The sequence below is a fragment of the Artemia sp. Qi Xiang Cuo genome, chromosome 11, assembly GCF_049724085.1.
Source record: "Artemia sp. Qi Xiang Cuo chromosome 11, ASM4972408v1, whole genome shotgun sequence".
In the NCBI taxonomy this organism is placed as follows: Eukaryota; Metazoa; Arthropoda; class Branchiopoda; order Anostraca; family Artemiidae; genus Artemia; species Artemia sp. Qi Xiang Cuo.
The window spans coordinates 72962-96654 of NC_142804.1; the positions used below are offsets into that span (position 1 = coordinate 72962).

Genomic DNA, 23693 nt, shown 5'->3' on the forward strand with positions numbered 1-23693 from the left:
GTGTTATCACATTTTCTTCTAATGGTGGGGGTTTCAGGTAGGGTATTTTTTGCGGATCACGCATCTAATTTTATTAGTTTTTTGGCGTTTTTCTTCCTGTTCTAGTTGTACTTTGTAAGAGATACATTTACTACGCACGCTTCTCCCAAATCATCAATAGTAAAAGCCTACAGAGTAACAGCACTCCCCACGTATCGGACTTCTGTCCATCTTCATTTCAGATTCCCATATGGTCGCTTGTGCCATCACATCTTCTGTTAATGGCAGGGGTAATGAGGGGTAGTTTTTGCGGGTCACAATTTTATAAGGAGATTAGTTGATTTTCTCATGAGAGTCCCCCTGGTCAAACAGTCATAACAAATGGGATATAAGGCACCACACGTCACTACCTCTCACCAAGGGGTTACCATATTGTAGGGTCGCGTTATTTAACTGTAATTTATATCTCCTTATTGTTCATTATTAACTTCCTAATTGGGTACTAGCTTCTCCAAGGTAGCCCGAGATCAATCAGGAGGAAGAGGGATGGTATACACGACTTCCAACCGATTGCCCAAGGTCTCCTACGACTGAGGGTCCACCTGTCAAAGAAGTTTGACGGCTAGGCAGTTGTAGTGCTTGTAGAGCGATTTCTTGTTGAACTTTGTTCAATGGCCGATCACTCCAGTTTCAATCAGCCATTGAACAAAATTTCGACACAAAATTTCAACAAATTATTGACCCAAGTTTCACAAAAAAATTCCGCCAGAAGGAGTCTTCAGGTTCTACAGGGAGTTGCGAAATCCGATCAGACGTTACAAAACCAAGTCAGCAACAGACTTTACAACGCCCGTATCTCCCTCATTCAGTAACTTATGTAATTTTTTCTTAACAGAAGGTGAGAGTCAAGTACCAGCACGGTGGGATAATATACACCATGCACATCCTCGGCTCTAATCTCCTATGCTTGTGGGTTTATCCGTTTTCACTATCGTATATCGTATGGATATCTGAATTTTCCTCCTTTACCATTTCCAGAGTATTTCATGGGGTTGTTCGCTGATTATTATTTTGTTTCGTGTTTTTTTTAATTACAGTTGCCATTTATATTGAGCTTTTGTTAACTGTTGAAATTAAAAAAAAAAATTTTACCATTCGAAGTTTGAGGGGTACCACTACTGATTTTTAGCTAAAAGTATTTTCCACTTTTTTGATTGAGTTTTTTGAGAAGTTTTACAATTGTAAGGAAAAATTTCTTTTTCATTTTCACCGTCCGAAGTATGAGGGGTACCACTACTGATTTTAGCTAAAAGTATTTTTCACATGTTTTAATTGGTTTTTCGAGCTTAAGTCGTTAAAGGAAGGTTTGTATTACATTATTGGTTAGCATAATCCAATTAATGCAATAACCATGAGTTAATTTGAAAGGGATCTTACATTTTCACTTAGTATCTAGTGTGGCCATTCAATCCCCTAATTGGTAAATCCTTATATGCAAACATCTTGGCTTTTTCTTAAGTATCGTTAGTTAACAAGGCAAATTTGTCCTTTTAACAATTTTTTTAAAGCGACTATGGTTATTTTGTACTTGTCAACGCGAACAATTGTTATAAGGTTGAAGTTTGAAGATATGAACTTATCTTTAAAGGCAAAAATCTACATCCCCGATGATATACTCATTTAAGCAAAAAAAGATCTTGCTTTATTTTTAACAAAGCTAACATTGATACACAGTCATATGAAAAACAAATCAACAACACAACACATATCAATACTACAGTGGAACATAAGATCACTCATAGAAAATAAGCTAAATGAACTAATATCTTTTATGAATAATAATACCATTAATATTGCTTGCCTCCAGGAAACTCATTTAAACCAAAATCAACAAATTAAGCCTCTGGGATATACTATCCTGAGAAAGGATAGATTATCAGAGAGAAAAGGATGTGGTGTAGCTCTATTAGTTAAAAATAATATAAAATTCTGTGGCATCAATTTTCCAGATTTTGCTAATGATGTTGATGCAATTGGTATGAGTGTTTGGCTGAATAATGTAAAAACCTACATAATAAGCTTTTATAACCCTTATGGCCAAACTACAGATGCCAAGGATTTCTTTAATAATATAAATAATTCTAATATGTTAAAAAATATCATTATTTGTGGAGATTTCAATGACCACAGCCTTTTGTGGGGGAATAAACCAGCAAATAAAGCTGGTAAATTGATTGAGTATATGACTTCAAATAATAATGAAATAGCTGTTGCTACCCGTCCAAACCTGAATACTTATTTCACCCCAAAAGTGGCAGATTCTCCACAATTGACCTACAAATTGTGTCATCAAATATTTTGAATAAAATTTATATAAATAAAATTGATAGTCTATGTACTGACCACGTTGCTATAGTGTGCTCCCTAAATGAACCTGCTGAAATTCTACCACATACCTCCAAATATATCAACACTAAAGCAAATTTGTCTATGTTCCAAAATAAGCTAAATGATGAAATCACAAGTTTCACCCAAAATTCATACATTTCAAACACAACAGTTGACACACATGCTGAAGTATTGACATCTTTACTAATAAATACAGCTAATCGTGTTATTCCCAGGACAACACCTAAGAAAACCTACCCTAAACACATTCCTAAAGCCTGGCGGACAAATGAGTGCCAAAATAAATGGAGAATAAAAAAGGCAGCTAGGAAAGAATTCATAAAAAAAACTATCACCATCTGCATATTTAAAAAAATTGAAATCAACATTTACTCTAAAAAGGATTATAATAAATGCTAAGTATAATTACTTGAATAATTTTGCAGATAATCTCTCCCGGGAGACACACGGGCGAATCAAACATAAAGTTATATTCGACATCTGGGGGAAAAAGACTTCCCCCAACCCACTCCTGTATGAGCTTATACATCATAATACCCATTATGACAATGATAATGAAAAAGCTAAGCTATTTGCAACTCTTTTTGTTAATAAGCTAACAACAAATAATTGAAGCAAAATGTCCTCAATTCCTATGAACTCAATTTACCAACCATACTCAGGATCCGAGTATATAAGTAGTCCATTTTCAATCCAGGAAATGAATAATGCAATAAATCATATTAGGACCAAAACTAGCGGCAGCTACGACAATATACACCCTACATGGATAAAGGATCTCACCCCTTCATACAAACAAGAATTGCTAAATTGTCATAATCACGCTTGGGCATCTTCTATGTTCCCCAATATATGGAAATGTTCGTCCCTCCTACCAATCCTAAAGAAAAATAAACCCAAAGAGAACCCTGAGTCCTATAGGCCCATAATGATTACTCCTCTGATGGGGAAAATAATGGAGAAAATGATCTATCACAGACTCCTCTGTTTTGTTGAAAAAACAATATGATCCCTCACACTCAAACTGGATTCAGGAAACACCACTCCTCAACAGATGCTTTCATTATGCTAACAAATACAATAAATGAATCATTCTCAAAAAATAATGTCCTAGTTGCAGCTTTCCTAGATTTTGAAGGGGCATATGACAATGTGAACCACTAAATACTTTTAAACAAGCTTGCAACCCTTGGACTACCCCCCAAGCTAGTATCTTTTATAAAATCCTTCATAGAAGTGCGAAGTTTCATTGTTTGTGTTGGTTCAGCCTCTTCACCCCAAAAGACAACAACCAAAGGCCTGCCTCAGGGAGCAGTCCTCAGTTGCCTCCTGTTTGCTCTATATCTCTGGGACATGAACCTACCCCACACGAATCTACAATTTGCTGACGATCTGGCTCTATGGTCATCTGGCAACACCTTTAAGATAGCACAGTGAAATCTGTAAAAGTCACTTTTCCAATTTGAAAAATTCTCTCAACATTCAGATTTACCCATTGCACCTGCCTATTCCAGAAGATAATCATATTAATTACCTAAGGCTCATGCTTTACCAAAAACTTAATTTCCACCTCCACATTTAAAACACAACAAAAAAATGCTATAGAAAAATAAATATACTAAAAAGGCTTCTTTCCACACACTGGGGGAGTAAGGAGAAAACCTTACTTCAGTTTTATAAATCACATATAAGACCCCATATTGACTATGGGCTCATCGTATATGGTGCATGTGCAAAGACCCAGATGCAAAAAATTGAAACAACACAAAATGATAAAATACGCCTCCTATTTGGTCTTAGGAAACCCACAAGCACCAAGTTTCTACGTATGGAGAGTGGATCAACAACAATAAGGGAGACACATAGCTTTCTATTGACAAAATATCTAACAAAAATTGAATGAAATAGTTGACACACCCTACATAATTGGTTGAGAAACCCAGCCATGTATAGAGGCATTGCAGACGAGTATACCAACATTCAGAAGAAGTTCCCCGTACCAGCAAAAGCTATTGCACCCACTTTCCCCCAATCCCCTCCATGGAATTGGTCAAGTCCCATAATAAATACTGATTTCTCAAAGTGAACTAAAGATTTAACCCCCATCGCTTTTGTCCAGAAAAAATTTGCTGAACTTAATACAATTACCTACAAAAATCACTTCCAAATATTTGTTGATGGGTCAAAAATGAATGAGAAGGTAGCAAATGGTCTTTTCCTTCCTCACCTGAAAATTGCAATGGGCGAGAGATTATATAATAATTTATCTATATGGTCTGCTTAGTTAAATGTCATATTCATGGCATTAGAACATATTAAGGAAAACCAACCTTTGATTTCAAATTCAAATAATATTATTGTATATTCCGACTCTTTATCGAGCCTTGAGTTGCTTGCCTCAGCTCCTCAGTATAAGTTGAACATTGACACTTATCATTGTCTCAGTATTATAGAGAATCTTGCTTCAACTGGCATAAAAACTTATTTTCAGTATATTCCTAGCCACTCTGGCATAAGTGATAATCATCAGGTTGATAAAATAGCAAAAAATGCTATAAATATTGACGAGCCAAGTGGGAGACCAATCCCGATTAGAGATATTTACCGATGGAGGCTATCAGATATTTAATTTTAATAAGATTAATCCTATCCTTTTTCCCTTTCCCAATAAGTATCTTTCTAAAATTTATCATAGAATTCGTTCTGGAACAAATGGACTAAATTTTCTTGCATTCTCGTATAAGTTTCCTAATTCAAGTGGTTCAATTCCCCTGTCCCCTCTTTGCAGGCATTGTAATATGAATAATGAAACAATCGACCATTGCCTATTTGAATGTAATATGCTGACGTTTGCACAACATACCTTGCTTTGCAAACTGTTAAAATGCTTAAAACACCACAAAATCTCACTATCAGCCAAGAGCCTAGCCAACTATACCTGCACACAGAGCATAAAAATCGATATCTATCAACTCATAATTGAACTCCTAGAGTCGAAAGATCTACTGAAAGATATCTGAAAATATCTTATAATCATGAGGCAATCAAGCCAGTAGCTCTGTAGCCCACAGAGTGAAGCAAAAGGAAAAGGGCTAAAAAGTATCACTGAAAAGCCCGCCTGCTGTCAAATAGAAGAAGAAGAAGAATGTTTCGCCATTTTATTTTCGCTTCTAGGGTAAGGTACTTGACATGACTACAGTGAAGTCAGCTATAGTACACGACTATATTCCTTTCAAAACATTTGGATAAGTTAACGGCAATACCTTATATAAACATTTGATGTAGCCAACTGTAGTTAAGTTAAAGATCCAAGCAATCAAAGCGAACACTAGCAAATTTCAAGCAGAGCATTACCTTTTAAGCTAAAAAAAAGGATGAAAATCATTGTCTAACCCATTATTTAGACGTTTGATTTAAGGAGAGAGTACTCCTATCTTCATTCTAAATACATTTGAAAAAAATAAAAACTAATATCTTTATTGATTGTAGGATAATTGATAATTATTTGTAAATAGCGCAAGAGTGCCCAAAAGAGAGAAAGGGGTTCCGCGTGTGGCTGCCGCCTCGCACGCCCAAATTTTGACTTGCACTCTTTTTTAACAATAAGCTCGTTTTTTAGCACTAAGATCTTACTTCTAAGATCTTACATCTTTCTGCAAAGATTATCGTTTTTTAACTCATCTTTGTTCTAAGATCTTACTGCTCACTGATGTTAACAAAAAGCGTGAAAGATGCCATTTTTCTGCCATATACAAAGATGAGAGAACTTTGATGATATACTGATCTTTTGTTCTCAGACCAGTGATTAGAGAAGAATGATGAAAGATGTTAGCATAAAAACGACAAAAGATGTAAGATCTTAGTTCAAAGATTACACTTTTAAGCGTTTTCTGACAAAAGATGTAAAATCTTAGCCCATTGATGAGTGAAAAAACAGCTGTAATTTGTGTTCATTTTTGGACTTAATTTGCACTTTTTTTTAAGTCAGCAGTTCGCAACCCTGCTTGAGAGAAGAAGTCAAAGGGACAGCAATGAATTCTGAAATTGTGTCTTCTTTGGATATTGCTGCTTCTAGAGCTGATGAAATTGGACATTTTTCTAATAATCTGAAAACTAGTTTGTATCTCATTATTTTATTAAAATCCGTTTTTCAGTTAGCCCTCCTCGGAAGGAAACATGTTAAGACAGCAATTCTTACATCATAATCTGCAAAAAAAAATGTAGCATATTCATGGACTTCTCACTTTTTGAAAATATATTAGCCTAATTTCTTTCTTATTAAACCTTGAAGGGTAAAAATTTGTAAATTTTACAACACCAAAACACTATCTTGCAATTACCATGGACATAGGCTAAATGTATCATGGGAGCCCACCTCCTGTGTATGCTGATATTATAATTAGCCAGTTCTTGTGCTCTCACTGAGGTTTTATTATCTGGTTTGGGAGATATTAAAGGTGAGTATTAAAAATTACAAAAGCTTAGGCTACCATCTATATAACTTTTTCACCTGTTAAAGGAAAAGGGATTTTTTTTTTTTTTCAAAACTTGGTAATTGATAAGGTTCCTTGTACTATGAAAAGAGATCAGGGTAAATTATTTTGCAAATCATATTATTGACTTACAAATAAAGTAAACACACCACTCAATGCCTTTTTTTATGCTCTTTCTAAATATAATAATCATTTTTGTCAGAAGGGAATTTTACTCCCACCCCTATATATACCAATTCAAGGTATATATTTGAACATTGGGAGGGGTGGGAGTAAATTTTATTTCTGATGTAAATTGGAGGTAAGTTTAAACTTTACCCTCCCTACTGTGCAAATATATACCCTGAATTGGTATATATAGGGGTGGGGGAAACATTCATTTTGGTAAAATTATACTTTAGTTACTTTTGGCTATCTTGGAAAGGGGTTGGGTTAGGAAAATGAAACTTTCAGGGATGGATGTACATGCTAAGGTTTGTCCCGGGAAGGTACTTTGAAGTACCTACCTCCCCTCATCCCCCCCCCTCTATATAATGGTAAATTACTGCACACTACTAGTTGTTTTAACTCATATTTCATCCTGTATTACTATCATAAATATAAATCACTGCTTACCTTACACAACTTCTGCTTTTAACCTTGTTCATTAAAATATATTCCAAAATTCTATTTAAATCCTAAGCCATTTAATCTTCAACCCATGCTGACTTTCTTTATGGTATATGAAACCAGGTTTGTTGTGATGTCACACTTGCCTTATCAGAAACCCTTACCCTTAAAGGTAGCAGGCGCATGCCAAACAACTCTGTTGATAAGAACATTTAAACTGTTTTAATTAGGGAAATGATTTGACAAGAGAGACCAGAAACAATGACCTAATCTTTTTTAGAGGACAAATCATGTCATGGAACGATGTTTTTGAAATTCTCCTTCCCCCCAAACTCAAAATCTTCTGAAATTTTACTTTAGAAGCTTTTAAAATATTTCTCATTTAGGCTATAGCATATGAAAATGCTGAATTTGTCTATTTCCTGATTAAACTATATGTTGCCCTATTTAGGGAACAAATAGAAATGTCGTGCTTGACAAAGGGTTTACATCAATTCCATTTTCAGCGAAACTACTAGAATAACTCTATTGACTGACAACAGGTATGACTGTATGAAAAAAAGCAAGGTGGACATTCTGGGAGAATGGCTTATGATCAAAGGGAGAATTAAAGGAACCTCAATGGGTAAATTTTTTGTTATTCATATTATTGACTTATGAATAAAGTAAACATACCACTTGATGCCTTTTTTATGCTCTTTCCAAATATAACAATCATTTTTGTCAGAAATGAATTGTACCTCCACCCCTGTATAGGCCTATACCAATTCAGGGTATATATTTGCAGATTAGGGGGAGGGAAAGTTTAAACTTACCTCTCAATTACATAAGAAATAAAATTTACCCCCACCCCCCGAATTTGCAAATATGTACCCTGGATTGGTATATATAGGGGTGGGGGTAAAATTCATTTCCGACAAAAATGACTATTATATTTGGAAAGAGCATAAAAAAAGCATCAAGTAGTATATCTACTTTAGTCATAAGTCAATAATATGAATAAAGGAAAATTTACCCCTCAATATTCTGTTTTGATCAGGAGCTTACTGTAGTTGCTTATCTTGCTAACCTATGAAAAATGGTCCTACTTCTGTCAACTTACCATGAGAGTACCAGTATCACATATTCAATCCAGAAGCCAGAGATCATTGAATACTATAATAAAACAAAAGGTGGTGTTGACACATTTGACCAACTGTCTAGCTTAATGTCTGTTGCTTGGAAGACTAACAGGTGGCCCATGTACATATTTTATGGGCTGATCAATATTGAATACATCAACAGTTATGTCATCTACTCCTTCACTATCTCCCAATCTTACAGAAAACCACTTTCACAAAAGGCTTTTGTGAATGTTACCACTCAGCAGTGCTTGATCAGACTTGATATCAGTCAAACAATAGAGGTGAAACTTGACAGATGAAATATATTTAATGACATTTGTGGAATGGAAAAAGAATTGTGGAAATGCATATATTCAGTATGCATTTTCTGAATGACTACCAAGTTTTGCAACCACTACAAAAGCTGTTCTGAGGTGAACACCATGTGAAGGCATGCACACCATGAGAGTCCAAAAAACAACACCAATCTCTGGGCAGGGGTCAGCCGCGACGAGGTGTGCAAAAAAAGTGACTTTAGTTACTAGAGGACACCAAAAAAGTGACAAAAAGTGACTACTCAGAAACCGTCAGATCATAGGCAGATGGATTACAAGGATCCCAATTACTACTGTAAGATCATCACTAGCCTATGAGAGCCCGAAAAGCTGAAATCCTTATTGTTTTCTTCAATTGATTTTATTTACTTATACAAAACAATTAAAAAACAAGCATCTGCCACAACTAGGTATAACCAATCACTGGATATTATGTCATCACTTCTTTGACTTTTTTGAAAGACAACAAATTAGTTCAGATTTCCTCTTCAGAACAAGTACTTCAACCAATTCAGCATTATCTGCCCTTCCCCTTTCTTTGGAGCGAGCTTTTAATGCTGCTTCCAGCATACTTTGAGCAAGACCAATGTTCAGGAATTCCTTCTCTTCCACAGCTTTCTTCAACCATTCCCCAGCCTTTCTCAGAAGGATATCGCCTATTTCCTTCTTCTGCTTAACCATCTTTTTTTTTCGTACCATGTCTGACTCTAGGTCCGCTATTTTTTGCTCCTTCTGTACCATCTCCTGGATTTCTTGTTCATCACCTTTCTTCTTAGCTTCAAGCTTCTCTCGTTCTGATTTTTCCTGTCTTAGCTCAATAAGGTATAATTCATAGCTGGCTCTAGCTGATCTAGCCAGACAAAGCAGCTTCTCTGTGATGAGCACACGCTCTGGTCTGTTCTCATAGTCGCGGAGCGCATCTGCAACAAAAGCCTTAGCATTCAGTGCCTGCTCTTCCGTATGCGCTTGAAGGTGAGCCATCAGCAGAGCTGACCAAGAAAATTCTCTCTCTACATCTGCACTTCCATGACAGAGTGACAGAGCTGCCCAGACAATCTAACCTAAGGCCTGATATTTGGTTTCACCAGATGGTGTCTTCAGTTCCAGGATCTTTTGCCAATAGCTGTTGATTTGAGGACTCTCTGTGGGTGGCGGCATGGGATCTGACTGTAATAACAACCATTCTCCCTGGACTTGCTTGATGTCCGTCTCGAATAGAAGTTCTCTCACGATGTGGAGGATATCACTGCAACTTGCTCTTTGGCAATCTGGACTGGGAGGGCTTAGGCAGGCAAGGCTTCAGAAAAACTTGTTGTTCATAGGGCATTTTGTCAGCAGGTAATGTACAGCAGCTTTGATATGCTTCCTGATTCTCAGGAAAAAAAATGTCCTGTCTTTCAGAATAACTTTCAAAGAATCCAGGGCAGCCTGGACCCTTTCATTACACAAGGGTTGCTGTAGGTAAACATCTGCAGTACTATCTAAGCCTTCAAAACCACCAAGGATCCAAAGATTGGCATCATCAGCCAGCACAATCTGCCCCAAAAGAACTGTGCATAACTGTCTCAGCTCAAAGTGTACCACATGTATTATTGGCTCCTGTTGTTGAAATACACCAGTAAAAGCAGTGAAAATTGCTGCAGAGCTTATAATGAACTCAATTTTTGGCTTTCATTGTTTGTTTTTTAGCCAACTTACAATTTTCAAATATTTTGCATTTGACATCAGGTACTTCTGACTATTTTTCTTTGACAAGAATTCTAGGAAATATTCTGTCAATGCAGGCCACTCTTCAATCAAGCGGCTTGCTGCTTCCCTTATGGTGAGCCAACTCGTGGGGACGTGCTTCACAAACTTATGCTGAGGAACTTTAACTTTCTGTTGGCACTGGCTGAAATCGTCAGAACAAGCTGGCCATCCGCTGAAAAATTGGTAAACAGCAATGATCACATCAGAGCACTCCTCCCCGAGTTCTTGTAGCCCTTTCAGGAATGCATTATGCACTGCATGAATGTTTCAGGTTCCAATATTCAATAGGCATTTGAATACCTTTTTCTCTTTTCTGAGTCTACAATTGACCACACTTTCTTATTGACAGCTGGGCCATCTTCACTGGTTGCATGTCCCATATAATATGTCCAAAGATGCCAAGTAACTACTTGTTTCCGCTCTTTAGACCAGTATTGAACTCTTGTTTGGAGCTCCTTTACCCCACCATTGTTTGTTGTTTCATCATATTCCAGCACAAAGTCAGATTTCTGGATGTCTTTGACTAGAATTTCTCGAAACTACAGATACAACCATCAACAAGTATGTCATTTTTTTTAGCATTTAACGAGAAGCCTTCTGGTACAGCATTGGGGAACATTGTTTGGAACACCTCGGCAATATGATCACACGAAGCTGCAGCAAAACAACTAGCAATAGTCTTTAAAACCCAAACTATCTCTGCCCTTGACACTGCATCTCGCTTGCAGAGCATTTCCAGATTCTTTTGTGGTATGCTATTGCCACTGTGAGTTTGGGTGGTTTCCGGTTGGAGCTGATGCAGCAAGTCTCAACTGACGCTGGTTTAACATGACAGAAGCATTCTTTTTGTGATCTTGTGCGGCTGCATGTTGAAGAAGGGCCTGGAACCCTTTCTGGCAGCTGAGTGTCTTTTTACAAACTTCACAATAGAACGAGCTGTCATTGTCACTCCCTTTTGTGCACAACTCTTTAACTTTACGCCCAGCGCTATCTTCCCTACTGAGCCAGCTCTCCAAAAATTTTATCTTGCCCATTATTTACAGCGACTTGAAATAAGAATGGGTTTTAGGACAGAATTCGAAAACACATAAAGCTAATACAAATACAAACTGACAAAACCAATAAAAACACGAATTTAATCTTACATTTTGACGTCCTCAGATCTGTGGGCAGGCATGCCTTTTGCAGGAAACGATCTAAAATTAAAGAAACTGGTTAACACTGAAAACATACAGAAGGAATCTTGGCCTAGCTTGTCCATTTGCTAAGCAACCAGGCAAGAATGGATGCTAAGTGAACCAACAGCCTGAAAAGAACCATAGGCTGTTATGGTACAGTAGAACTAATTTAATCAATCATCTTATTTGCAAGAGCCTAGATTTTAACACTCACACATACTAACCACGTTTATCACAGCCATAGACATCATGCGTGTTGAAATATAGTCCAAACTATCAAAAATAAGACTTACCTTTTTTATGAATTATGCCACAGTCAATAGTCAACTATAACATTAGCAAAAAAATTAGGTCCAAAACGTCGAAAAAAGTGACTTTAGTGACAAAATGACAGAAATAGTGACAAAAAGTGACAGGTCCCCAAAGAAGTGACAAAAAGTGGCTGCAGCCGATCCCTGTCTTTGGGGCTTAAACCATGTTTGAAATCTGATTTTGATAATTCCCACTTACTTTTAAAATATACTTAAATGATGAGTTTTAGAAGTTAATGTTTCTTAAAGTAGCAATTTCTGTGAAACCTTACCATCTATGTAATGTTTTGAGAAGATTACTTTTCTAGGGTTAATATAGTGTGCCTTTGAACTTGAAAAATTCATGTATAAGTAGCAGTTCTGTTAACATAAAGAACTGAAATAACCTAAACAGGGAACCTTACAATTACAATATTTCTTTAAGTTAGCCTAAATCTTAAATTAAGGCATCTAAATTGCCTAAGATCATTAAAACATGTGGTACTCTTATGTAAGTTTTTCAAATCTGAAGGTATGTTATATTAAAAGAGAATAAATGTTGTAGACTAATTATAGTAAATAGGATTTGTTTTGCACCATAGTAATACAGTTCTACAATAGAAACAATTTATTAATTGTTTGTATCACTATTGAAAAATATACATAGGGGAGAGTCGGGAACCCTGGGACAAGTTCAACTTAAAGCGCAATATCTCCTACATTTACAGTCCAATTTTCTTGTATCAAACATCAATCTGTGGCAAAATCATTTGGCTTTCACTGGGATTTCTCTCAGATTTTTATTGCTTGCACTAAAATTAGCAAGACCTATTTTTCAGAGCATCCTGTTTTGTCCCAGAGTACTACTTGTGCAGGTACTATGGGTCAGGGTGGTGGGTACTTTGGGACAAAATGATAAATAAATTAAAACTTTGTATATTTTGTGGTATAAAACTGTAAAAATACAATAAACTTATTTAAAACATTATTTTACAGAGTATTTGGTCAGGTCTACATCAAAGCTGATCATCTTGGCAATGCATTCAGTTCCACCTGAGACCACTGGAACTGGCAATTTCATCACTACTTCTGAGCTATTGACAAATGCTTCATCCCACTCTTTCAGAAATGTAAACCTCAAGGCTGGAACATTTTGTTTCAGAAAATTGACAGTGTGGCCATCTGGCTTGGCCTGAAGCACTTCACCAGTGTAGAATTTTGATCCCTTTATCCCCTTGTACTCAACTAGAACAAAGTTACCAGAACAGATACTAGGAGTCTCAGACTCCTCTTCCACCAATTGGAGATTTTCTGAGCAGAATGAGTTATCAGAATTGTCATAACACACAGAATCCCCTGTTCCTGCTTCATCTCTGCTTTTGTCACTGAATGACAGTAATCTCTTGGTAGTTTTCTTCTGAATCTACAATTTTTTGGCAGGAGCTGCTTTCTTGCTTTTCTTGAGATCCTTCTTCTCTTTTTTTGCCTTCCTTTCGTTTTCAGCAGCTTGGATTGCGTCTTTTTACTTGTGTAGAAGTCAATATCATGGATACTCCAGGCTTCCTGCCTGTCTTTCTGTTTGTAGCCTCTCTTTTTGGCAGCGGTATAATATCTTCTGGCACAACAAGTAAGGTTGAATGGGTTGTAGTACTGGGACTCTGGTTCAACCAAAGCTCTTGCAGATCTGGCAATCTTTTAATTAACAGCAGGAGACTGATTTCCCAACTCTGTAGCATCTTCTCATTGCAAAGCAGGAAGAAAGTCAGACTCTTGCCACACTCCAGTATTCAGCAGGAAAATCCCAGGCTTTGAAAATCCACTAGTGATGTTAGTCTGAGAGAAGGCCTTAGGAAAAGCAACCCCCAATAATTCACCACTCTCATATTCTGTCACTGCTTGACCAGGGTGAAGTCTCAACCAGTTCTCCATTGCCTGTGACCAGTAAGATTTTAAAGGTCCATAAACCAAAACATTGAGAGGTTGCAACCTGGATAATGCATGTGGCGGGAATGTAAGTAAATGTATTCCCTTTTCTTTGGCCAACAAAACTGCATTGTAACGGGTGTGACTTTCATGATTGTTCATCAGAATCAAGACAGGTTGCTCAGGAGATGGGTGGACATCTCCAAATACAGCAAAAACAGATCCTTTGTCATCCAAGCATTTCCAGGCTTGCTATTCCAGCAGTCTGTGGGGGGGGGGCTCCATCAAGAAGCCTTTCTACAAAATGTATTCATGGGAAAATCAGAAAGGCTGGAATAAATCCTCCCATGGCATTTTTCCTTATCATTTGGTTGCAGAAAATGGTAACCAATAATGTTGAAAATTACTTTAATGTAATCATAAATGTAATGATAGCCAAAATCAAGTAAGAAATCTAAAAATAACTAGCCCCAAGCCTGATAGGGTAATATATAGCAATATATATGATGAGGGATAAACATAAGACTCCTACCTCCTAATTAAAAAATGTATGGGTTAAATCCATCAGTACTCATACAGTGCCTAAACTTGGACAAATATTTTGAATAAAATATGTATTTCATAAACACGGATGTTAGGTTCATCATGCTGGATGTGGTTTTGGAACTGACTGATAGAGCTGAGATAATTGGCTTTGGCTAATGGTTGGGACTTGGCTAGTTATGATTGGCGAACTACAATCTAGGAATGTTCTTCTTATTTAAGGTTAAACAAAATTTCTCTCTCATCCTAGCCTATTTAATAGGCTACAATTATTCTGCTTTGAAACAATTGCCTTAGATTAAATACACCTATGACTCTGCCTCACAATGAATTGGATTCTTTGTTCTAATTTTAATATCTCATGTTGAAGATTTTGTTGCATTTTCCAAGTTAGGATCAAGTTAAAATGTGACTCTGTGATTAAGCTCCACTTTTGACTCAAGACATTATTATAATTGCTTTTATTGGATACATCCACCCACCCCAACTGCAGACAACCAGTTTTCCATTTTGTGTAGATGGTTGACCAAAAAAGGACAATCTTTGGCAATCTTTCATTTTTCATCAGCAAAATGTGCCCTAGCCATCTTGACCTTTTTCTCATTATAGCCCTATGAAGCAGGATTGAACCACACCTTTTGTACAGCCCACTGTTTGAAATACAATCAGTCAGTCAGGTACCCAAAAAAATCTATAGGAAAATTTTCTAGAAAACATCTAGCAACAAAACATCACAATTTTACTGTGTGGATGGCTAGGGCACGTTGTGCGGACGAAGGACGGCAAATTGCCGAAGATTGTCCTTTTCGGCCAACCGTCTAGGGCTAAACGGAAAACAGTTCATCCTCGTCTTTTTTGGTCAAATTTTTCAATGAAGATTAATTTTTTTTTTTTTGAAATCAGGGAGTGAGCAATATATTTTTTCTTATTATTTTAACGGATATCCAAAAAATGCATTACCACCTCTCCCAAAATAATGCCCTATGCTTCAAGTCATGAATTTGACATTAGAATGTGCTCGTTGTTAGCCAAAGAGTGCTTTTGCAAGATTAGACTGTCATATAATATGTAATCTTATTGCTTTATTCTTAATAAGATTGTTTGATGTTCTTTTCTTTTATATATAAAACGTTGTACAAATAAATATATACAGAAATATCTTTGATAGTGCACTGAGATGATGATTTGGTTTATGCTGACACCTCTATTGAAGTTTCTCTTGCTGTTACTTACTTTATTAATAGAATTTATGTCTTAATTTACAGGAGAAAATGCCAAAGCGCACAACTTTTCAACTTTTCCAAAGCATCTGAGACGAAGAGCTGCTAGCCACAATCCTAAAAGGGTTCCCCAAAGACTTAGAGAAAAATATCGAGCAAAAGTAAGTAGTTCTGAAAATCACCTTCATTCAGTTAGCTCACTTGAGGCATGGACTCAGGAATACCATTTGAGGGGGAGAAAGGGAATGTGTTTCTTCATTTTTTTCTATGGAGAGGGGGATGTCTATAGTACCACCTAATTCTTAAGAATTACATTTAAAACATGCTTCTGAAAAAAATAGTAAGCAGTATTAAAACTCACTTATTCAGGAGCAAAATATGACATGCTTTTTTTTCCCTTTGTGATATCAAGGGCCAATTCAACCTCTGTGAGGAATGAAAAGGCTCAACCCTAGTTTCTAACTACCAAGACATCTTTCAGGAGGTATACTTCAATATTAAACAAACTCAGTGGAATATAAGAAATATGATTTGTCTTGTCGGAATCTAATAGATGAAAATATAATAATTTAGAAATGAATTTGGGCTATATATTTGCATATTAAGGGGGGGGGGTAAAGTAGATGTATCTTGTCTCACGCTAAGCTGAAATAAACTGAAGAAGAAACCGGTTTTAATCTCGAGTTTTATGGAGCATAAACTTGAGTGAGAGGCGTATAATACACAAGCACCATTTTTGGATTGGTTAGGAGCATTGTTATTCAATGTTGAATTTTTCTGTTATTTTGTATGCAATCTTGCTATACTTTGCCCCTACCCCTCTAATGTGCAAATACATAGCCCAAATTATATGTTTCCAATGCATTCTGGTATCTGTTGCTTGTTTCATCACAGTATCTTCAATTTACAGATAAACAGGTTGAAACAAGAGAGACACATTGGAGGATAAAACATATTTAATGGATATAAATTTTTACATAAGGGTGAGGGGGTTGGGGATAAAGTATAGCAAGGCTACATGCTAAACATGTTAGCTAGAATTATTGTAAATATTATGAAGGATCAATTGTTTTCTTAACATATTTTTTTCTCTACAGGTCCTTTCTCTAGGCATATAGGCTGCCTTCAAAAAACAATCAAGTGGATTTTTAAGGAAAAATTTTAGCCAAGCCCCTTTTTTTAGAAGTTAGTTGACTTAAGATAGGCCTAAGTCTATCTTAACTCACTAAGTTCAAAACTTAGAGTAAGAACCCCACAGCTTGGCCAGTACTTAATCTTGACCATATATTCTGATTAAAAAGTATCTTTCCTATACACAGACAGCAGACTCAATCATGGACATTATATGTATAGGGTTAGATAGTTGTAAATGGCTGATGGTCAGCACTAGACCAGTTAGGATTGGCTGAGTACAATCTTAGAAATAATCTGGTCTTTCAAAATTTGAATGTAGACAAAATTTTGCTCTACACTAGTTTATATAAATAGAATTATTCTGTTTCATGGCATTTGTCTAGGATTAAGTACATCCAGGGTTATAACTTAGATAGGCCTAGTCAGTGAGTTACACATATTTATAAGTAGTAGGTTAAATATGTCACTGAGTTATATATTTATGTATATAACTTATGTGCCTAGTCAGTGAGTTACACATATGTATAAGCAGTAGGCTAAATATGTCACACAGTTATATATTTTTGTATATAACTTATATAGGCCTAGTCAGTGAGTTATACATATTTTAAGTAGTAGGCTAAATATGTCACTCAGTTATATATTTCTGTATATAACTTAAATAGGCCTAGTCAGTGAGTTACACATATTTATAAGTAGTAGGTTAAATATATCACTGAGTTATATATTTATGTATATAACTTGTATGCCTAGTCATTGAGTTACACATATTTATAAGCAGTGGGATAAATATGTCACTCAGTTATATATTTCTGTATATAACTTATATAGGCCTAGTCAGTGAGTTACACATATTTATAAGTAGTAGGCTAAATATGTCACTCAGTTATATATTTCTGTATATAACTTAGATAGGCCTAGTCAGTGAGTTACACATATTTATAAGTAGTAGGCTTAATTTGTCACTGAGTTATATATTTCTGTATATAACTTATATAGGCCTAGTCAGTGAGTTACTCATATTTATAAGTAGTAAGCTAAATTTGTCACTCAGTTATATGTTTATGTATATAACTTATATGCCTAGTCAGTCAGTTACACATATTTATAAGTATTAGGCTAAATATGTCACTCAGTTATATATTTCTGTAAATAACATATATAGGCCTAGTCTTTGAGTCACACATATTTATAAGTAGTAGGTTTATTGTGTCACTGAGTTATATATTTCTGTATATAACTTATATAGGCCTAGTCAGTGAGTTATGTATATTTATAAGTAGTAGGTTAAATATGTCACTGAGTTATTGCCTTTGCAAAACAAAAGTGATCCGTTGATCTGGCCTCCCCAGGCCATTCAGCATGTCCCCAGGTGGCGATAGGGGAACGCTCTACAGATATGTAGGGTACCTCCATAGGAGGCATGGACCAAGGGGGACCTTGTCCCTGGGGGTCCATAATAGAATCTGGGGCACCCTTGCCCGGGGTCATAAATACAGGCGGAGGAGGAAGAAGGCCCCTCAAAGGTACACTCAAAAGGGCCCACTTGTTTATCCACAAGGTCCATGAGTTACAAACCTTCTCCCAGCAATGGGTTAAATTGCATGATGATGCAGAACACCATTACGGGAGGATCCTCTAAAGGAGGACAAATGCGACAGGGCGGAAGATCAAGATCTATGGACAATAGCATCTGTAAAGGGTTCCCTTGATCCATTTGGGGTACTAGCAAGAACGGAGACCTTGCAATCAACTCTATTCCCACTTGAGGAGTGGAGCCCCTTGAGGAAATTATAGCCTAGTAAACAACACAGCATTTGCAGTGGATTCTGACTAATGGACAATTCTTCTGGGATAGGTATGTTTTGATGGGCGTCTTTGGGCTGAAAAACCTCTTCCTAGCTAATTTATCTTTTACGGGTTGCCTCCCCGTAGTATTATAATATTTGTAGGCATGAATATATAATGAGTCGGAGGTAATAGGCTTGAGATTGTCTGTGCAGGATTTCGACTCTTGTTGATAGAAGAGCATCGCCGAGCGCAGAAAACCATGTTGTGACCAAGATGTGCCCAGGATTGCACAAAGCCTCCATTCTTGGAGGTCCCAGGGACTTCTTGCTGTCCGGTTCTAATCCAGCTTAAGCACTTCGGTGTAGACTTGAGAAGATATGTGATCCCCGTCCTGCACTGGTATCCAGGATCATTGCTTTTCCTGAGGCGAAAAAAATTTCAATGATTTAAAGAACATGAAAATTGGAACTTGGAATGTTACGACATTAAAAAATGACTATCGTATCGACATTTTGACTGACGAATTCAGACGATTCGAACTAGATCTATTAGGAGTTTCAGAAACTCATATCCCAGGGGTAGGAAGCATGAACATAGGTGATATAGAATTTGTTTACTCAGGCAGGAAGGATGGGTTACATAGACAGGGAGTAGGGCTCATGATGAATAAGGAAGCTGTTAAGTCTTGTTTAGGCTGGGAAGGTATTAATAATAGAATACTAATTGCTCATTTTATGACTAGTAAGTTCAAAGTATCAGTTATAGTAGTATACGCCCCTGTAGACCCGACTGATGGATATACTAGTTACTCAGATGAATTCTACTTACAGTTACAGGAGCAAATAGACACGGTCCCAGGTAGAAATATGATGTTATTGCTGGGAGATTTTAACGCCCAGGTTGGTAGAATTATGGATAGATGGTATCCCAGCTTAGGTAAATTTGGTGTAGGAAAAGAAAACAGTATTGGATACAGACTTTTGCAATTTTGTAGGTATAACAATCTAGTTATAACCAATACGGTGTTTGGTCATAAAATGGCTCATAAGCTAACATGGTATTCACGTGATGGTAAGACAGCAAACCTTATTGATTATGTTATAGTAAATCGAAGACTGGCAGGATCAATACAGGATACTAGGATATATAAGAATGCTGCTATTGATGTTAAAAGTAAAGATCACTATCTGGCAGTGTCAAGGGTTAATTTAAAGCTCAAGTTTCGGATGGGTATTTACCTCCCGGAAAGTTATGATGTTGGTAGACTCCAGGGTGAAAATTTGAGAGAAACTTTCCAGGAACTGTTGAATACTAAATTGGAGAGTTTAAAATTTGATTATGTGGAAGAGGGTTGGAATAATTTTAGAAAAATAATTTGTGAAGTTGCTGAAGGTGTATTAGGGAAGAAAGCTAGAACTGCAGCTAAGAATATTAGTGAAAAAGCTTTAAGTTTAATAGAAAGGAGAAAGGACTTGTACAAGAATTATCTGAGTGATAGATCACATGAAAACAAAAGAAATGTAAAGAAAGTGGAGAAAGCATTGAAATATGAACTAAGGAGGTGTGAAGTGGAGGCCATGGATAAAATTGCCGAGGATTTAGAAGATGCAGCTAGACGTCATAATAGTAAAATATTGTACTGGCACGTTAACAAATTGAGAGGTAGTAGTCAATCCGGACTTGCCACATTTAAAGATAGGAATGGGGTGTCAATTAGCGATAAGACAAAAGCTAAAGCGAGATGTGCAAAACATTTTGAGAATGTGCTTAAACGAGAGAGAGGTGCAGGAAAAATATAGAGGACAATGAAACACTTTGTGATAACTTGGATAGGAATGAGGAGTTGTTTTGTGAGGAGGACTTAGAAACAGTACTAAAATGATTAAAGAATAATAAGGCTCCAGGTGCTGATTGGGTAGTAAATGAGTTTCTTAAATATGGTGGCTCTGAGGTTAGAAATAAGTTATTGGAGATTATGAAGATGATTTTTGAAAAAGAGGAAGTACCTAATGATTTTAGGAAAACCTTAATTAAACCACTGTATAAGAAAGGTGATAAGAGTGAGTGTGGTAATTATCAAGGCATTAGTCTGGTCTCTGTAGGTAGCAAATTACTTAGTAATATGATACTTTTTAGACTGAGAGATGCCGTAGACAAAGTTTTAAGAGAAGAGCAGTGCGGTTTTAGAAAAGGTAGAGGATGTGTTGACAAAATTTTCACTCTTAGGTTAATAATTGAGAAGTGCCTAAGTTTTCAAACACCTTTGGTCCTCAGTTTTATAGATTATGAGCAAGCGTTCGATTCTGTTGATAGAAGAGCTTTAGTAAAGGTTTTATCCTTGTATGGTATACCAGACAAATTCATGAAAGTGATGGGTGCTATGTACGAGAATAACACTGCTGCGGTTAAGGTAGGAAATGAGGTTAGCAGCTGGTTTTGTATTAAATCAGAAGTTAAGCAGGACTGTGTTCTATCCCCCTTTATATGGATTATTTTGATGAACTTTGTTTTAAGGAGCACAGGAAAGGCAATGGGAGACCACGGAATCAAATGGGGAGGAAAAAGTCTCCTGGACTTGGATTATGCTGATGATTTAAGCATCCTAGATGAAAGTGTGAGCAAAATGAATGAAGTTTTAGAGGTTTTGCGAGTTCAGGGTGCTAGTATTGGTTTGAAAATTAATGTTAGGAAGACCAAGTCACTAAGGCTAGGAATAAGTGAAGATGAAAACGTGACGTTGGGTAATGAAAAGATTGATCAGGTGGGCAGTTTCACTTACCTTGGTAGTATTATTAGTAAAGATGGTGGGAGCAGTGAAGATGTTAAAAATCGAATAGCCAAGGCTCAGGGTGTTTTTTCACAGTTAAAAAAAGTCTGGAAGAATAGGAAGATAAGTCTGCAAACCAAGATTAGAATATTAGAAGCTACAGTGATGACAGTGGTCAAATATGGCTCTGAAGCATGGACGCTCCGAAAAGCGGATGAAGATTTGCTAGATGTTGTCCAGAGAAATTTCTTAAGGATTGTTCTTAGTACCCGGCTGACTGACCGTATTTCAAACAATAGGCTATACGAAAAATGTAGTTCAATACCACTTTCTAGGGCTATAATGAAAGAAAGGTTGAGGTGGTTAGGGCATGTTGTTCGGATGAAGGATGACAGATTGCCGAAGATTGTTCTTTTCGGCCAACCATCTAGGGCTAAACGGAAAGCAGGTCGTCCCCGTCTGGGTTGGGAGGACGTCATAAAGAAAGATTTAAAGGAAATGGGAACTTCGTGGGCGGGTGTAAAAAGGGAGGCTTTGAATAGATTGGGGTGGAGGAAGAGCGTGCGTAGCTGTGTTGGCCTCAGGCGGCTTGGTGCTGCGATGAGTTGTTAGTAGTAGTAGTAGTAGTAATCTAATAGATTCACCTAGTTCTGGGACCCTTCCTTTCTCTTGGGAGAGGCTGGGTGGAGTGTGATGGTTTGAACTTCATTTCTAAATAGATATCTTTGTTACCCCTCTTTCACAAATTCACAGCACATTAATTTGAATGAATAGCATATGTTGCCTATAGCTTAACTATGTTACCTACTTTCTCTGTAAGGACCAGGGGATCAAGTTTGGCTCATTGAAAAGAAAGGCAGTTTTTTAATCTCTTTCACAAAATAAGTTTAATTAATTTTGAACATTGTTATATTGCAGAAAATAAATCTATGTAATTGTACTATACTAATAAAAATTTTAAAAATCTTCACTTTGTTATTTTCATTATTAAATACTAAAAAATTCACCCCCCCCCCTCCCTGATAAGAAATTTTTTTTTTATCTTCATTAAAAAAAAATCGAAAAATTCCTTCTCATCTTCCTATATTTGCGTACATTGGTGCCCTTGAACTCTACAAAGGAAAACCAAACTTACTTTTCTAGAAATCTGAACTTTACTAAAATATCAATATGCTATGTTGAATACTACTTGTCTAAATATCAAGCCTCAAACATATCATTATGTTGCTATTGTTTAATTAATTAAGGAATGACTGCTTGTAAATTTGATTAACCCAGTTTCTTGTTAGGTTAGCATGACTTCACAATCAAACAGTTCGTTGTGACGAACTGTATAGTAAGAGCGACTCGTCTCGATGGTAACCAAAACTCTAAAAAAACGGAATTTTAATATCAATAGATACATCAAAAGAATTGTATTTTTATGCTGATTTTAAATATTTAAGTTTCACCAAGTTCAGTCTTACTCATCAAAAGTTACGAAAATTTGTCCTATTTTTGAAAAAAGGAGAAAAGAAGCCCCTAAATGTCATATAATCTTAATTAAAATCACACCATCAGTTTCAGCGTATCAGAGAACCTTACTCTAGAGGTTTCAAGCTCCTATCGACAAAAATGTGGAATTTTGTATTTTTTGCCAAAAGAAAGATCACGGATGCGTGTTTATTTGTTTGCTTTTTCTTTTACCCAGGGGTGATCGTATCGACCCAGTGGTCCTAGAATTCCGCGAGAGGGCTCATTCGAACTGAAATTAAAAGTTATAGTGCCATTTTTAATCAAAAAATAAAACAATTAAAAATAGAATCACTTTTTGGAAACAAACTGCATTTTTGATGTCTTTTCATACTGTAGTCTTTTCAAAGATATTTTATTTTCGAAACAATCAAAAAGTTCGTGATAACGAACTATATAGTAAGAGCGACTGGTCTCAATAGTAACCAAAACTTTAAAAAAAGGAATTTTGATACCAATAGGTACGTCAAAAGAATCGGATTTCTATGTCGATTACATTAAAGAACGAACTGTAACCCATAGTAACTGAAGTATTAAATCAAACAGTTCGTGGTCATAATAAAGAACTGTGTAATGGCTCATTTTGAAGGAAATTGCTGTATATAGAAACCTTTTGTAATTAACAAAAATAATAATTATTATAAAATAAATTTTTAAG

General features: G+C 36.3%; 1 protein-coding gene across 1 annotated transcript in view; it reads left to right on the top strand.

Annotated features, from left to right (window-relative positions):
* The first annotated feature begins 6387 nt into the window (after positions 1-6387).
* Pop1 (POP1 ribonuclease P/MRP subunit) overlaps positions 6388-23693 on the top strand; it is a 166807-nt gene continuing 149501 nt past the window's right edge. The window contains exons 1-2 of the mRNA XM_089097388.1: positions 6388-6504; positions 15877-15992. Of these exons, the coding sequence (XP_088953514.1) occupies positions 6420-6504; positions 15877-15992 (201 nt within the window). The 5' untranslated portion in view covers positions 6388-6419. The remainder of the gene's footprint in view (positions 6505-15876; positions 15993-23693) is intronic.